The 17,306-nt window shown below is 64.7% G+C and overlaps 1 protein-coding gene across 3 annotated transcripts in view; it reads right to left on the bottom strand.

The window, feature by feature from the left end:
• Positions 1–1,775: 1,775 nt before the first annotated feature.
• Positions 1,776–17,306, bottom strand: part of AK8 (adenylate kinase 8) — a 61,922-nt gene continuing 46,391 nt past the window's right edge. For all 3 annotated transcript variants that reach the window (XM_055126623.1, XM_055126487.1, XM_055126559.1), the window contains 2 exons: positions 2,421–2,501; positions 1,776–2,149 (listed from right to left, as the gene is read on the bottom strand). In XM_055126623.1, the coding sequence (XP_054982598.1) occupies positions 1,912–2,149; positions 2,421–2,501 (319 nt within the window). In that variant the 3' untranslated portion in view covers positions 1,776–1,911. The remainder of the gene's footprint in view (positions 2,150–2,420; positions 2,502–17,306) is intronic.

Below are 17,306 nucleotides of genomic sequence, written 5' to 3'. Positions count from 1 at the left end.
GGACTCCCCCCAGCCATGAGTGCTGCCCAGCAACTTGGGGTCCACAGCAGAGAAAAGAGGGTGACGATGCCATCCTGGACCCCGATACCGCAGGTGGCCAGCGGAATCGGGCAGTGAGACAGTGGCCGCTGGGGCCTGCGGGTTGGGTGGTTCCCACAGTGCTGGCGGGGGCTGGAGGCATCGGAGGGACCATGGCCAAATGGGCCCTGACCCTCCCAGCCCTCGGCTGTGGGCGAGCTGGACGCAGCAAGTAGCCACCAGTACTGGACAGCTATGCAGCCTGCAAATTGGCGTCTCCCTGGCCAGGAGCTCCCGCAGTGGCACCCCGAGATCACACGAGGATGTCGGGAGTCAGTGCCCTGGGCTCATCCCGAATCCTGGGACTGGCGGCTCAGTGTCCCCAAGCACTGCAGGGATGACCCGACCCCCGCAGAGGAGTCCAGGGGACAAGTGATAGGTCACTAGAGTTCAGTGAAGTTAGCGGTTTCTGCCGGATGTAGAGGAGAGCTGCTTGTCTCCTTCATAGGCATGTGCAGTGCCGTGTGCATGCTGCAGGGGGGTGCCGTTGCAAGGCTGTGTGCTGGGTGCTGTGTGCAGTGCTCAGTGGGGTGTGCAGTGCGGGTGTGCAGCGCTGTGTGCAGTGGGGTGTGCAGTGCTGTGTGCAGTGCTGTGTACAGTGGGGTGTGTGGCGCTGTGTGCCGTGTGGCGTGTGCAGTGGGGTGTGTGGTGCTGTGTGGTGTGTGCAGTGCGGGCGTGCGATGCTGTGTGCAGTGGGGTGTGTGGCTCTGTGTGCCGTGTGGCTGTGCAGTGGGGTGTGCAGCGCTGGGGGCAGTGCAGGGGCAGTGTGGGGCAGGGGCAGTGTGGGGCAGGGGCACTCAGCCTTGCTCCGCTGCTGTGAGCACTGGCTTCATCAGCAGAGGGCAGTGGACAGGGCAGTGGGAGGCGTTCCCTGGATCCCCGCACCCCGGCCCTTCCCTCCCTGCCCTCTCCCTTCTTCTCCCCGGCCCTCCCACTCGCAGCCGCTGCCTGGTTGGGAGAGAATTCCACAGGGGCTCGGCCCCCAGCCCGAGCCTCGAGAGCAGCAGCTTCCGGGCTGCCCCCGGTGCAGCCAAGGGTGCCCTCCCCAAACACTAACAGACCTGGAGCCCCCCATGCTGGGAAAAGCGAGGCTCTTTTTCCTCACAAATAAGCCTCCATATACACAGGGAAGCTTTGTTGGTTTTATGCCTCATCCAGCAGTGCTCAGGGCTGACTCCCGGCTCTGTGCTCAGGGCTCATTCCTGGTGGGCTTCGGGGACAGTATGTGGTGCCGGGACCAAACCCATGGAGGCTGCATGCAGGGGCAGGAGGACGGCGGCTGGACACCAGGTGCAGCCAGAGCCCCTCTTCCTCCTCAGACCCACTCGGGATGTGGGGTGCCGGCAGCCGGGCTCAGCAGGATGCAGCCCCAGGCAGTCACCCCCACATAGTCCATAGTGTCCACTGTCCAGCTAACCAGTCCATTAAGGATAGGCGTGGACTGAGTCCAGCCCCTCTCCTGCACGCTCGCTCCCACACCCCAGCAGCTTCCCTGGTGCCCTTCTCGGGGCCCCCAGGTGGCCCCACTGGTCCCACCTGCTCCTGTGGGCTTCTCCCCCCACTCCGAGGGGCTCTGTGGTCACACTGGGTCCATAGTCCCAGTCTGCGCCCTGTGGCTTCCGCTGGGGGCCGGGAGCGCCCTCTGCTGGTACCTCATTGCAGTGCGTGCATCGCGGTGGCCAGCGGGGGCGCCCATCCCCAGTCCCAACTGCCCGAGTCTCCCAACTGGACACGTGGCCTCGCTGGCTCATGCCAGCGTGCTTTATTGGCGTGGCAGAGTTCCAGAATGTCGGGGTGGGGGGTGTCTGGGAGGGGGCCCCTGCCCCGAGCCCCTCAGTGGACCTTCTTGGGCAGCGGGTTGATGACCCCACTCTCGATGTACTCGAAGACCGTGTAGGGGTCCTGGTCGCCGTTGAGCGTGATGGCCCCGGGGTAGCACGCCTCCAGCTCGGCCGAGTTCCTGTAGTACTGGTCCAGCTTGGCCTTGACCCGCTCCTCGGCGTCCTGCGGGTTCTGCAGGAGCCGCTGCTGGGCCTCCATGGTGGGCGGCGGCTTGTGCAGGAGGTGGTACCTGGGCGCGCAGAGACCCCCAGAGGCCCCCCACGGGGAAAGGGCTATGGGCCCCGGCAGTGACCAATGCCAGGGGGTCCGGGGCAGGGCATCCCAGCAGGAAGCGGCAGGGAGGGCTGACCAGGACCCCCGGGGCAGCCCCAGCACCGAGGGACAAGCATTCGTGACTGCCTGAGGAGTCAGGCCCTGCCCGAGGACGTGGCTGGGGGAAGCCCCTTTCCAGAACCTTCTGTCTGTGTCGCCAGTGCCGGCCCTTGTCAGCTGGCACTGACCTTTCTCCCGTGACGGGGTCGGTCCTCCTCAGGGTGAGCCGCTCCATGATGGTGTCGAGCGGGACGTTGAGGATGAAGACCCTGTGAGGACAGGCGGCCGGGGCGGGCAGTCACGGCCCCGTGGCCCTGGGCACTCAGAGGTCCCATCCGTTCATGGCTGGCATGAGGGGCTCCCAGCCCAGGGCGTGGGACCCCAAGGGGAGGGGACCCGGGGCAGACCCCAGTGCTTGGCAGAGAATGTGTTTGAAGCCGAGAAGGTGAACATGAGTGATGGAATGTTCCAGAAGTTCTTCACAGGTGGGTCTTTGGGTTTCGGTTGTTTTCATGACTTGCGGGACCACCAGGGGGGCCAGAGCAGCAGGGCGAGCAATGAGCTCTCGGGGCCTCACCCGCCCGTCCACGGGCCGTGGCCTCTGCACGTGAGGCCCGTGAGGAGCCTGGGGAGACTCGTGCTCGGGGGAGTGGCCCAGGAGCCACGGGCCGGGAGCACTGGGGAGGGCCCTGCACCCCCACCCCAGCCCCAACACTGCACAGACCCCCGCGGCTGCTCTGGGCAGCCCCCCGGGAGGCAGTGCTCCCCGCTGACGGACGCCCATCTCCGGCCTGGCGGCTCTGCTGGCAGGTGGGTGACGGAGTCACCTGGTCCCTGGGCTCCACGGGAGTGGGAGCACGTGACCTCTGACGGCGCCTCCACTAGGCCCCGAGGGGCACCTGCCACCACTGCCACCGGCAAGGCTGAGCTGGCTCGGCCCCCCACTGTCCAGCGAGGCTGAGCTGGCTTGGCCCCCCACTATCCAGCGAGGCTGGGCACCGCCTGGTCCTGCTGCCACTGTCCAGCGAGGCTGGGCACCGCCTGGTCCTGCTGCCACTGTCCGCGCACCCGCCCCCTCGCCCTGAGGCCAGGCAGGACCTGGCAGCCCTGAGGGCCCAAGGTCGCCGGGAAATCAGGCACTGTCATCAGGTTCCCAAAACAGTGCCAGTTTCGGGACCAGTGGCGCAAGGGCCCGCCTGGCAAGCCTGAGGCCTCGGGTTCCCCGGGGTGCCCCACATGTGCCGGGCGGCTCACGCAGCCCTGCTGGCGGGAGGCACCATCACGGCCCCGCAGTCTCCGCTCACCGCAGCCCGGTGTGGGCACCGCAGCAGGGGTGTGGGCACCGCAGCAGGGGTGTGGCGTGACACGGTGCACAAGACACCAAGGTCAGGTGTGCAGGCACCAGGGACAGGCGTGTGGACACCGTGGTCAGTGAGCAGGCACCGTGGACACTCAGGGGTATGTGTGTGTGTGTGTGTCTGGAGGCATACTTGGCTGTGTGTGGGCGGGGGGCACCGTCATTGCTGACTCGGTCCCCAGCACCCTGGGGTGGCCCCTGTGGCAGAGCTGTGCATTTCGTGTCTGTAGCTTTGACCAGGACGAGCGCTCAGCGGCCTGGGGAGCTGGCAGAGTTCTCGGCGAGTGGGGCGGGTCGGGGCTCCTCGCCCAGCTCCCCCAGTGAGGTGCTGTGCAGACGGGAGCGTGGGCCGGACCGAGGCCAGGAGAGTGCCATCCCGAGCCAGGCCGGCACCAGCCCAGACCCCTCGGCAGGCGAGCCTCCCCTGAGACAGACGAGGCCCGGACAGAAAGCATTTTGTCAGCCCATTTTTCTCAGACACCAAAGCAGGCTGGAGTGGCCCCAGAGAAAGCCAAGGTGCTCGCGAAGACAGACGCAGAAGCAGCAGGTGATACCCTCGCGGGGCGGGGCTGGAGCCATGGGCCAGCGGGAGGTCACCTGCCGGGCACGCGGCTCACTGGGGGCTGGTCCCGGCACCCCAGGGGGCCCCCTGAGCACCTCGGGAGGGATTCCTGAGTGCACCCCCCTGAGCAGCGCCAGGTGTGGATTCCCCACGCCCCCCCAAAAAAGCCTCTAACAGGTTGAATCCAGCAATCCATTAAAATATTAATATATTAAATTACGTGGGGCTCAGTCTGAAAACAAAAGTCAGCCTGAACGTTTGTAACTCAGTTCACATAATTCATGGAATGGTTACACTAAAGAAGAAAAATTATATTAATAGGAGATACGGTGCCGCCAGCAGGTCAGCCTGCGCCTGCGGGGCGAGTGCATCAGCAGCCTGATGGTGCCCTCAGGCTTCCAGATACCCCAAAGTTGCTGCTGTGCCTTTGACCAGACCCCAACAACTTAGGGCCAAGCTTACCAGGAAATTAAACCGCCAAAAGTTAGGTATGTGGAAACCATGCCCACAAACCACCTCCGGCTCAGCTATATAAGCTCATTTATTGGCCTTATTTCAGAGACCCATAAATCTCAAAAGAGATCAAAAGATGCAATTAGGGCGTGTAGCGCAGAGGTAGGTGGGAACCCATGACTGAGAGCTCCAGGCTCACTTGGATCGGGACTGGGCATCCTCCCCCCAGGTCCCCAGTTTCCCAGAAGCTTGGCAGTCACACCCACAAACTTCCCTGGCGCCATGTGATCTCATCAATGGCCAAGACCCAGAGACTATGAACTATAAACCGGAAGAGAGCGCCACAGAGGGGCTGGCGCAATAGCACAGCGGGTACGGCATTTGCCTTGCACGCGGTCGACCCGGGTTCAATTCCCAGCATCCCATAGGGTCCCCTGAGCACCACCAGGAGTGATTCCTGAGTGCATGAGCCAGGAGTAACCCCTGTGCATCGCCAGGTGTGACCCAAAAAGCAAAAAAAAAAAAAAAAAAAAGAGAGAGAGCCACAGAATGGTGTGACCCCATGCCAGGCTGTCTTCACCAGGCACCTCGGAGAGGGGCGGGTTGAGTTTCCTTCCCTGCCCCAAGCAGAACCCCGGCAGTGGAAAACCTCCAGAACCCAGGCACCGCCATGTCCAAGGCCACTCTCCACATGCTCGGATGAGCCTCACCTAGGAGGGGATGAGCCTCACTCAAGAGCAGACCGGCAGGAAAACCCAGAAATACAGGAACCCGTGACTGAGATCGCCAAGCCCGCTTGGATCAGGACTGGGCCTTCTCCCCCAGGTCCCCAGTTTTCCAGTAGCTGGGCAGTCACACCCACAAACTGCCCCGGTGCCATGTGATCTCATCAATGGCCAAGACCCAGAGACTATAAACTAAAGCTCCCAGGAGAGAATGACACAGCATTTCCTGGACATTCTATTTGACAAGCAACACAAATCGTCTGGCACTGCCTTTTCATCAGGTCTGAGTGGTGGTGAGACTGGTGTCGAAATAGCGAATGTGACCAAAGTAGAGAGAGAGTATGGGGGAAATTGTCTGCCACACAGGCTGGGGGTGGGGGGAGGAATACTGGGGACTTGGGTGGTGGAAAGTGTGCACTGGTGAAGGGACGAGTGTTTGATGATTGCATGGCTGAAGCTCAAACACGAAAGCTTCGTAACTATCTCACGGTGAATCAAAAAAAAAAAGGGAGGCGCATATGCTGCCCGAGCCCATGTGCTGCTTGCGCCATTGTGGCCGAGCACACGTGTCGCCTGCATCTCCCCCTTGAGATGTGGACTTTCATGCTTTCGTGTCTAGTGCTGGGATGTGTGTAGAGCTCTCTCCACCCTTGGAGAAGCCCGTGTTCTCTCTTGAGCGCGTTACTGTTACTATTCTCTCTCCCACTTACCTTCCTCTTTCCCTCAAAAAGCCTCTAAGTAAAATCTGTTACTTCACTAAAAAATAATAATAAAATAAAATAAAATTAACATTCAGAACAGAATAACAAAAAAGTAATGTGGAGTTCATGCCAATTCAATCAGCTTAATCAATGGCTGAATAAATCACAGTACTCCTACATTATAAAAAGAAAATTATATTAATAATAGAAAACCTCTCACGAACGTTGACAGCCACTTTGGCGAAGGAACCTGAGCAAAATATAGTATATAGAAGGTGCCGTCCTGTCCCAGTAGAGGGCCTGTCCCACAAAGGCAGGGGAGGTGGTGTGGGCCCCTGGGTGGGGGAGAGCGACCCCTGCAGGGGAGTGGCCGGGAGACGCCCCGAGCCTTTCCAAAGATGCTACTAACACTAGTACCTAGTGACCCCCAGGCTAGGAAGAGCCGTGCACAGGAGGAGACTGACCGTCTCTCAGCTCACTACCCTCGCATCAGAGTGAGATACACGGGCGCGAAGCTAACGGGACAGGCCCGCGGTCTGTGAGCTGACAATGACAACACGCTGACCAGCAGGTCTCGGCGTGATGAGGAGCCAGGCCAGTCACCGGCCAGAGGCCACGCCCGGCCCCGCGCAGACCCACAGGAGGCCCGTGTGATTCTCAGTGGCCGGGGGTGCTGGGCGCGGCTGGGGGCTCGGTGCTTCCCGGCACGGGCGGCGGCTGGCTGGGACACGTGGCTCTGTCCAGGCCTGCACAGGAGCGGGCAACGTGGCCGGGGCCCCCCGGAGTCTGACGGGCTCCCCCACTTGGATCCAGAGGCCCAGACTCACTGGACAGCCGCCTGCCCCCAGCAGGGGAGTGTGGAGCCCCCTCGCGGCACCCCAGGGAGTGTGGAGCCCCCTCATGGCATCCTACAGGGAGTGTGGGCCCCCCTAACGGCACCCCAGGGAGTGTGGCCCCCCTCTCGGCACCCCACAGGGAGTGTGGGCCCCCCTCGTGGCACCCCAGGGAGTGTGGAGCCCCCTCGCGGCACCCCAGGGAGTGTGGCCCCCCTCTCGGCACCCCACATGCCCCAACACGGGCCCCTCGTGTCCGCCGAGGAGCAGCGTGAGGCTGACGGCGGCAGCCCTCCTGGGTATCACGCAAGCACCCGCGGGCTCCACACGGGCACCGTGCAGACACCCTGGGGCATCACACATCCCTCTGCTCCCCCACCAGCCCCCGCACCCCTGCAGACGGGCACACGCCGAGGCGGGCGAGTTAAAGCGCTGACAAGGGCGGGCAGCGGCCGCAGCTGGCAGGGCAGAACGAGCCCATTTGCCAGGTTGCGCTGGGGGGTTGGGAAAGGGCCACTCGGGGTGAGGCTGCGCAGGAAGCCACTGGCTGCGGCCAGGGGGCAGAGGACGCGGCCGGGGCCCCTCGGGCCTAGAGGTCAGCCTGTGGCTGCGTCTGTGCCCAGCTCCGGGAACCAGCGCCCAGACTGCCCGTCCTCCCGGGTCAGGGCCCTGTCCGGCTCATCGGGACAATTCCGTCACCAGCACACAGCCACGCCGCGGGGACACGAGCCCCTCCCCGCGGGAGGCGGCCCACCCAGGCCAGACCGGGCGGCCCCGCAGCACCCTCTGGTCAAATGCGAGACGGTGCCGGCCAGCTCTGAGTGTCCACCGGGGCCCCGCGCCCTCCCCTCACTGGTCCGGGCGTGACTGGGCAGAGCAAACTCCCCCCGAGGGACGAGCGTGCGGGCCCCTGTGCGCCCACCACGGGCGCCTCCCGGGAGAACACCTGGGCTGGGGGACAGACGCGGGGCACACAGGCACCACCATCCCTGCGTGGGACACTGAGGCGCCCGTGTGTGTCCGGCACAGACTTCGCCGGCCCCACCAGGGAGGAGCAGCCAGCGCCCCACAGACTCTGGGGACAGGGCCCGGGGGCCACGGGCACCCCTGCACAGCCATGGTGGCGCTCAGCACCCACAGCCTCCGGGCGGGGAGTGGCTCTGGCGAAGGACGGACACTGGGGGGCTCCCGGGGCCCAGCGGGTCAGAACGTGGGGACAACAATGTGGGGGAACAGCTGCTGCTGGGCCGAGGCGGAGGCGGTTTCGGGGTGCGGGAGCACTGCCCTGAGCACCGCTGTCCCCTGGAGTGCCCGCCCGGCGGTGCTCAGGGGTCGGCCCTGTGGTGTAGGGGGAGCACTTGGGCGCGGGAGTCAACTCAGCGCCCCGCCGTGCTGTCCCTCCCGCCCCGGCCCCGCCCGGCCACTTCCTTCCTTCCTCCAAGTCTCCTCAGGTCTCGGTCCTGGACTCACCCCCAGGTCTCCGCGCAGAGAAGCCGCCGCGGGAGCCCCTCGCCCAGGCGCGGGCGCGGGAGGCACCACACGGCGGTGTCTGCACCCCAGGCCCCGGCGGCCTCCGCGGGACTGCACTGCCCACGGGGTCAAGCCCACGGGGCCAGGGACACGCAGACCTGCTCTGGGCGCTGGGCAGGGCAGCCCCGCGCAGGGGACAGCCCAGCCAGGCCCAGCCAGAGGAGAGGCCCCTCCGCTGGGCACACCATCCCGCCCTCCCCCCTGTCCTCCTCCTCCGAGACCCCTCCGCTGGGCACACCATCCCGCCCTCCCCCCTGTCCTCCCCCTGTCCTCGCCCTCCGAGGACTTGGACCCCGCTGGCCCCTGCAGCCTGCGGGCACCACCCCGGGGTCAGCTCCGCGGGCCAGCACAGCCCCGGGGAAACACGGCGCTTAGCCCCCGCCCCAGCCGGCCCCTGGCCCCGCCCGCCCCGTGCCCCGCTCGCACCCGACCCTGCGGCTTCCTGAACAACTCCATCCACTGCAGTCTGCCCCGCCGCCCAGAACTAACTCGGCCAGAGCCGGACCCCGCCCCAGGGCCCAGAGACGCCATGGAAGACCAGGGCTGTGCCCAGTGGCCTCTCTGCCTCCCCCCCTCCTCCTCTTCCTTCCCTCCCTCCTTCCCTCCCTCCTTTCTTTCCCTCTCTCCTTCCTTGCTCCTTCCCTCTCTCCCTTCCCTCCGTGCCACGCCAGCAGTGCTCAGGGCTCACTGCAGGCTGGCAGTGCCCAGAACGGAACCCGGTCGGCTCTGTGCAGGGCCAGCACCTCCCGGTAAATCCTTGGCCCAGCAGGCCCGGGTTCGAGCTTCTCTGAGCCTCCCGGCTCTGCGGCTGGTGAGGTTCTGTGGCTACCCGGAGTCCTTCGCGCTGCACACAGGTGGCGATGGCAGAGAGGGGCCGGGCGGGGGCGGGACCGGAGAGGGGGCTGCGCTTCCCGCCTTCCTGCTGAGTTGGGGGGGTGGGGGGCAGGCCCGCCCTGGAGGCCCCTGGAGGCGGGGCAGGAGCTTCCGCCCGCGCGCCCCACCCTGCCGCCTCCTCACGGGGCTGTCAGTTTCGCTGCTTAATGAGTTAAAGGCTTTTCTGCAAAACGTTTATCACCTGGGCCCGCCCCTTCACCTCAGAGCGCGCACTGCGCCACGTGCTTGACCAGGCCACGTGCTGAGACGGCCACGTGCTGAGATGGCCACGTGCTGACCAGGCCACGTGCTGAGATGGGCCACGTGCTGAGACCAGGCCACAAGCTAAGGCTGGCCACGTGCTTGACCAGACCACGTGCTGAGATGGCCAGTGCTTGACCAGACCACGTGCTGAGATGGCCAGTGCTTGACCAGACCACGTGCTGAGATGGCCAGTGCTTGACCAGACCACGTGCTGAGATGGCCAGTGCTTGACCAGACCACGTGCTGAGACGGCCACGTGCTTGACCAGACCACGTGCTGAGATGGCCAGTGCTTGACCAGACCACGTGCTGAGATGGCCAGTGCTTGACCAGGCCACGTGCTGAGACGGCCACGTGCTTGGCCAGGCCACGTGCCGAGATGGCCATGCGTGGTAATTAGCTGCACTGCTGATGCAGCTGCGGGGCGGGGGTGGGGGGCGTCCTTCCCGGCCTCTGTGATCACGTGCCGTTTGAATTCCCGTGTCCGCTGGCGGCGGCCCCGTGGGGGGCTTCCCCCACCTGGCGGAGGTGCTCGCGGTGCGGCCGGGAGGGGAGCGTTGGCCCTTCTCTGCCGGAGCCGCTTCCAGAAGCTTCTCGCTCCGCCTCCTCTCCCTGCCTCAGCACCACCCCCTCCCCGGCCGCCAGAGCCGCCGCCTCACCGTGTCCCCCATCGCGGGAGGGCCCCCGGGCTCCCAGGGACGGGCCCCTCCTCAGCTCGCCGGCCAGGGTCGCCCCCGGTGGCGGACGGGTCCCGCGAACTCCAAGGCTCCCTCGCGCCCACCCAGCTGCCGCCCGCGGCGTCTGCCCGTGTTGGTTCAGCCACACTTTAATTACTCCAAAATTATGTCAAATCCTTGCATAAATATTGCAGCGGCATCTTCCAAGAATTTCATTACGGCAGGTTGGGCGGCCGCCAGCCCCTCTGCCGAAGGGTCCGGGAGCAGACACGCGCGAGCGTGGGCCAGGCGCCGGGGCGGCCCATTTCACAGACGGAAGGGAGAACATGCCCCCCGGCCTTCCGAGCTAATAAATAGGCTTAACGCTTGGAACACCCAAAAGCTGATGAAATATTAACAGCCGCGGTATTAATTAAGGGGGAAAAGCCCATCGCGAGAACCCCAATATGTTCACAGTGTCCTCGGGAACGGGGGAGACTCACAATCAAGTGTGTAAATGTTCTAAAACAGGGTCCTGAATATTTTATGAATATTTGTCATAAAACAGAAATAATAACCACTGTGCAGAGCTATTAGAATTAATATTTATGCCGCCCGCGATGAAATATTCATGGGGACAGAGAAAGGGGGGCCGTAAGACAAGAATTAATTTACACTGGGCTCGGTTTACCCGCTGGCTTGATGTTTAAAGACGGCTGACAAGCCTGGGTGCGCATCCCCCGCGCCGCGCCGAGCCGGGCCGCGGGCCGGGGCGGGCCGGCCGCTGACAGCCCGCAGATTGAGTCCCTGACAGCCCTTACAAGCCCCGGCACCCCCCCCCCCACCTGTCCCCTTCTCCCCTTGCCCAGGGCGTTCTGCCCTGCCGCCACCGTTCACCCCACCTCCCCTTCCATCTGCTGAAATTAACGAATTAATGAGCGCGATCCACTTTACGGAGGGGCCTATGAATGTTTACAGGCGATTAAATTATAATGCGGGCCGGCTGTATAATTCATGAACCAATTAAAGGAAGTGTTAGTTGATTTGATGGGATGAGGACGTACAAAACGCATTTAACTAATGGGAAGCCGCGGGCCGAGAGCGGCTCCCCCGCTCGAGTTACGCGGCTAATTGCGCGCTTACGGGCCGCGCGGTGCCATGCATATTTCATTGTTCTCAAGTGCTCCGGCCGCAACCTGGAGAAGCGGGGCCAGCGCGGCTGGAGCGCCGTGGCCAGGCCGTGGCCAGGCGCGGACACCCGAGCTGGGGTGTCCGGTGTCCCCGCCATTAGGTGATTAAAGCGCCCTGCGTTCCGAGGCCCGCTGCTTCCCTCGGTCTCGAGGCCGGGAGCATGGCACCGAGCACCAAGCCCCACGTGGGGAACCCACCACCTCGGCCCCCTGCCGGGCCCCCGCCCGGACACGGCCTGGGTGAGAGGTGTCCTCCAGGCCCGGCTCTGTCCACTACGCGTGGTTGGGGCAGAGGTGGGCCTGGACCCCGGCTCTGCCGGCCTCAGGTCCGGCGGCCCCACAGGGGGGCAAGGGCGGGGTGGGGGGCAGAGGCGGAGGATGAGGCTCGCAGGGGTCGGCCGAGTACAGGCCGGCCAGAGCCCGGTGGCCAGTGACCGGCCGCTCTCACACCAACAGCAGCAGCAGCTCCCCCTGCCAGCACTGGGGGCGCCCAGCCCACCCCGGGTGGCTGGAGCCCCTCCACGAGCGCCTGCGGGATCCCCATGAGGAAGGGGGCTCCGGGGTGCCCAGGAAAGTTCTCTGGGGCTGGAGAGACATCACCGGTGAGGCGGGTGAGCCGTCTGCCTTGCTTTTGCGACCCACGTCAACCCGTGCTACCAAGCATGTCCCTCAGCTCCACTGGGAGTGACCCCTGAGCACTGAGCCAGGAGCCAGCCCTGAGCACTGCTGTGTGGCCCAGAACAGAACCACAGACGTTCTTTTGCCCTCGAGTCTAACGTTAGGTCGTACCCAGCGGTGCTTGGGCCACACCTCGTGGTACTAGGGATGCAGGCGGGGACTCCGGAATTTGAACTCTGCACTCCAGTGCTCACTTCCACACCCAGCACCCTGGGCTGCAGGGCGGGAGCGAGTGTCTGTGGGGTTCCCCAGGGGCGGCCACCCAAGCTCAGCGGCAGAGGGACCAGGAACGCTCCCGCCATGCCAGAGATGCTCCAGGGACTCAGGCCATGGCACGTGGCACCAGGCACCACTGCGGGAGATGCAGCTTAGGGTCGGGACAGCCCCAGCTGGACTTCAGAGTGGACACACCCTGTCACAGGGGCCGCGGCGAGCCTCGGGGGCCGTGATGGGCAAGGTTACAGGCACTGGACAGCCCAGGAGGTCAGGGCCACAGGGAAGAGGAAGCACTGAACAGCCAGGGGTGCGGGGTGGGGGGAGGGGGCAGGGGAGGGGGAGGGGAGGGCAGGGAGGAGGAAGGGGAGGAGGGGGAGGGAGAGGAGGGCCCAGGCCTCGCGTGCTCCGCGGCCTCCGGAGGTGGACGCTGCAGTGCCCAGGCCCCTCACCGCCCACAAAGTCGCACAGGAGACCCAGGGCTGGGCCACGGCCTCTGCTGTGCCCCCCCGGCCGGTGCCGCCTCCAGGGAAGGGCCTCACGGGCTCCGGGGGTCTTACGGTCTTCCCAGCACCCGTCTGAGGGCTTTCTAGAACATTCCACCTTGGGAGGGGGCTGTGGGCCTCGGGGAAGGCCTCGCTCTTCTCTGTCTCGGATTTCCAGGGCGACCAGCACCGCTCTGGCTCAACGGCCTCCTCGGGCGTCACCTGGGTGGCCCTTCACTGCCCAGCCCCCACGAGGAGCCTGGGAAGAGGGTGCCAGGGCCCCGCCTGGGCCACTGCTGACCTGGCCACCGCCCTGTTTCCACAAAAATGTCACTTGGGTCCCCGGAAATCTACCTCCTTCACATGCAGAGCACCCGAAGGTGAGCCCACGAGGCAGTGCAGGAGCAACCCCCGGGCATCACCGTGTGACCCCCAGAGAAGGGGCCCCAAGAGCACCCCGCGCTCAGCACACCCCTCGTCCCAGCTGCCCCCGGGAAGGAGGCCAGGGTCAAGCTCTCTATCGGGGTCTGCTCGCGGGCTAAACTCCTTAAGTGACCGACCGAGGCAGCGAAACTAGAGTTTCCAGATAAGCCTCCTTGTCCTTGGCTCGGGGTTCGGGCCTGGAACTTAAAACTGCGGTCCCCGAGCAGAGAAATCGATGCTCGGTCCTGTCCCCCGGCCGGGCAGGCGGCCCGTGTCGGGAGAGAGGTACCCGGCTCCCCCCGCCCCACGGGAACCTAACCCGCGTGCCGCGCACAGCAGCGGGGGTCAGACACGCAGATCCAGGGTGGGGGCGGGAGGAACAGGAAACAGGCGTGAGACTAAGGCCCACTTGGAGCTTTGAAGCGGTCAGCGCCTGTGGCCACTGGACACTCTCCTGCGTATCCCATCGAGGCACACCCCGTGTACCCACTGCTCGAGAGACGCACACACGGTCCCCCTCGTCTGGCTCTCCGGCCGGCAGCCCTGGGACACGCCAGGACCCCCACCCAACCCCACTTCCAACCCTCAAGGCGGTTCCTGCTCTGCAATCAGGGTTGGCTCACGTGACCCTTCTGGGGGCCGGGGAGAGTGACCCGGGCAGGGCACTGCCCGAGTGTGATTTCTCGCACCCCCTCAGCTTCCCTGAGCCCCGCTGGGATGAACCCTGAGCACGCCAGGGGTGGCCCTAACCACCACTGAGGGAGCACCGAGGGTGCTCCAGGTTGACAGTGCTCCAAGACGGCCCACACAGCCGCGACACCCGTCCTCATACCCATCCCACAGCTTCCAATCCGACTCACTCCTCAAACCAGACAAATGAAAAGGCCTCAAGGCCCAGGCAAGCCACGCGCGGGCCAGAGCCTCCTGCTGTTTCCATCAGCGTCTCCCCTTCCCACGGGAGCAGCCCGCTGCGAGTTTGCCTTTCAGCACAGTGTAGGGTGTGTGTGTGTGTGTGTGTGTATGGAGTGTGTGTGTGTGTTGTGTGTCCTCGAGAAACTTCCCTCTTCCCCCATGTCAGGCTGGAACCCCATCCAACCTGCCATACACACAAACACACCACACCACACCACACACACCACACACACACACACCACACGCCACACACACACACCACACACACTATACACGCACACTGATTTCTTGTCCAAGGGTCTTCCTGGCTGCATCCCCCTTTCTTGTCCAAGGGTCTTCCTGGCTGCATCCCCCTACCCTGCGCCTCTCAGCCCAGCACCCAGGGACCCCCTTCTACAGGCAGGTCTCCTGGGGGTGGACAGTCACGGGGTAGCACTGAGCATCTCCAAACCGACTGCCTGTGTGCTGTGACTGTGTCACCCCGCCCAGAGCCCAGAGTGACTGAATGAATGAGCGACCCCCACCGGGGCTCAGCAGAGTGAATGAATGAATCACCCCATCGGGGCTCAGCAGAGTGAATGAATGAGCGACCCCCACGCGGCAGAGGCGTCAGCGTGTGGCTGTGGCCTGGTTGTGGCCCAGCTCCAGGACAGCCGGGACTTGGGGGGGGGCGCTCTGCTCCCGGACTGGGAGTCGGGGTGGGGGAAGAGCCGCTGCGACCGGCCGAGTCCCAGCCTCGCGCACACGTGCTGCTCCGGGTCGCCACGTCCCGGGCCCCTCGACCCTGTGCGTCTTGCTGTGGGCGGAGCCTGCGCCGAGCCACTTGCCCACACAGCAGAGCCCCTGGCCAGGACCGCGGGCCCGGGGACGTGCCCGCCCAGCAAGACAGCGCTGGGAACCCTCCCTGGAGCTGAGAAGGGCTTCCCGGGTGGGACACAGCCCAGACCCACGCCTCCCGCAGCCTGAGGTCTGGCCGGGGCGGGGCAGGGCAGGGCGCCCGCAGGTCAGCGTCCTCTGCAGCTGGCCCCGGCCACTCCAGGGGGCTGTCGGCCTGGGCGGCTCTTCCCCAGCCACCTGGAGCCCCGCCCCGGGGTTCGAGGTGGAGGCGTGGACCCCCCATCTCATCAAATTAACGTCTGCATAGCCATAAAACGCCTCGCTCAAGATCATTACCGCCCGACATGCATAACGCAGCAGATTGGTGTCTGGGGAGCTCCGCTCGCCTAACTGCTGCACAGCCCGACGCTTCACAGAGCCATTTCCTCCCCAAATATTTATGTTCTCAAATGTTTATTAGCCTCTTGGTCACGATGCGGGTTTTACGAGCACTCTCGGCCAGCCGTGAATTAAACACGCCGTTTCGGCCCCATCCACATCCAGTTCGGTGTGACGCGTCTCAATTATGCCACGGCAGCCGCCGGGGGCACCCACGGTGACAACCGCAGGCATGAGTGTGGGCAGCCAGGGGCACTGATGTTTCAATCTGGAAGCAGCCTTGGGGACTTACCGTGGGCTGCGGGAGAGAAGTCTCCAGTCCCAAGACACAGAGAACAGGGCGGGGGGGGGTCTCGGAAGCAAAGGGGGGCTCCTGGGCTGCCGCCCTCGCTCTACAGGCCAGACCTCGCAAGGCAGACACGCAGGCTGGGAAGCTGGACGGAGGACAGGCTGCCTTTCGCGCGGGGTGGGTGAAGAGCGGCTGGGGAGAGAGCGGCCAGGCCACCCCTCACGGCCAGCACACGGCGGCCCAGTGATCCTGCGAGCAAAACAGGAAGGCGGGTCCTGGAAGGGGAAGGAAGGGGATGCTTGGCCCAGTCTTCCCCTCCCCCCCTCTCTGGGGGCCCTGGAGCTACTTACAGCAGCTGGTGTGAAACAAGCCCATGAGCGTCCCCAGGAGAGAAGCCCGCCACCACCCTGACCCACGGGGGTCTCCAACGTCAGAGCTCGCGTTTTCATTAACGCAAATCCCACCCCCTCTTGAAAGAAACAGAGGCAACCTGGTGGGTCCTGGGGCAAGTGGAGTGGACCCCTTGAATCTACTTCCCGAGGCGCTGGATGCACACCTTTCCTCCCCAAGGAGGGAAGATTCCAGAATGCTGAGCCACCTGGCCACAGGAGGGGCCCAAGCTGAACGCACCGCCTCTACCTTTAAGAGCCGTGCCACCTGACAGCGCGGCTCTCGGGCCCAAAGGGCAGAGCCACGCATACTACGGTGCCCCGCCCACACGACACATAACCCCGCCCACAGGCAGGTGCCCCGCCCACACGGCTGGTGCCCCACCCACACGACACATAACCCCGCCCACATGGCAGGTGCCCCGCCCACACGGCTGGTGCCCCACCCACACGACACATAACCCCGCCCACATGGCAGGTGCACCACCCACATTAGATGCCCCACCCACACGAAAGATGCCCCGCCCACATGAAGGTGTTACGGCCATATGAAATATGCCCCGCCCACACGGTGCCCCGCCTATGTGAGATGCCCCTCCTACATGGCAGTGCCCGCCCACATGGTAGCTGTCCCACCCACATGGCAGGTGCCCGCCCACTCGCGGCACAGGCTCCTGTTGGGAACAGCAGGGGAGCGCAGGCCTGGCCGCTCCTCCAGGGCGGGCCTGTCGTGTCATGACTGTGAGGCTGAAAGAATGTTAAGCCATTGTCACTGCTGAAACACACGGTGACTGCTGGGCCTTGAAAGAGAGCCTGGCTCTGTGGCTGGAGTGACACTACAGTGGGTGAGGCGCTTGCCTTGCAGGCGGCTGACTGGCTTTGGCCCCGGCCACCCCCTGGAGTGACCCCTGAGCACAGTGCCAGGAGTAAGTCCTGAGCACCACCCAGTTCGGTCCCCAAACAAACAACCACGCCCACTTCCCCAGGAACCCTGCCCAGGCCACGCCCATTCAGGGATCACGCCCAGGCCACGCCCACTTCCCCCAGGATGCCCAGGCCACGCCCACCCACCAATACCTCTGCCCGGGCCACGCCCATCCGGGACCCTGCCTAGACACGCCCACTCAGCTGGAAAACCCAGGACGCGTGCACTTCAGGGGGAGCTCCCCAAGACCCGGCCCACTCCCCGGGACTTCGTGCGTGCGCGGGGCTTTACTCAGTCCTCTCCCCGGGAGTGTCCACTGCATGGCGCGGGGCTCGCCCACCGTCACCTCACTGGTCTCTGTCCTCTGTCCACAGCGTCTCTGCTCCGATCCCGGGGGTCTGT

The sequence above is a fragment of the Sorex araneus genome, chromosome 1, assembly GCF_027595985.1.
Source record: "Sorex araneus isolate mSorAra2 chromosome 1, mSorAra2.pri, whole genome shotgun sequence".
Taxonomy (NCBI): Eukaryota; Metazoa; Chordata; class Mammalia; order Eulipotyphla; family Soricidae; genus Sorex; species Sorex araneus.
This window is presented reverse-complemented; position numbering and strand designations above follow the sequence as displayed.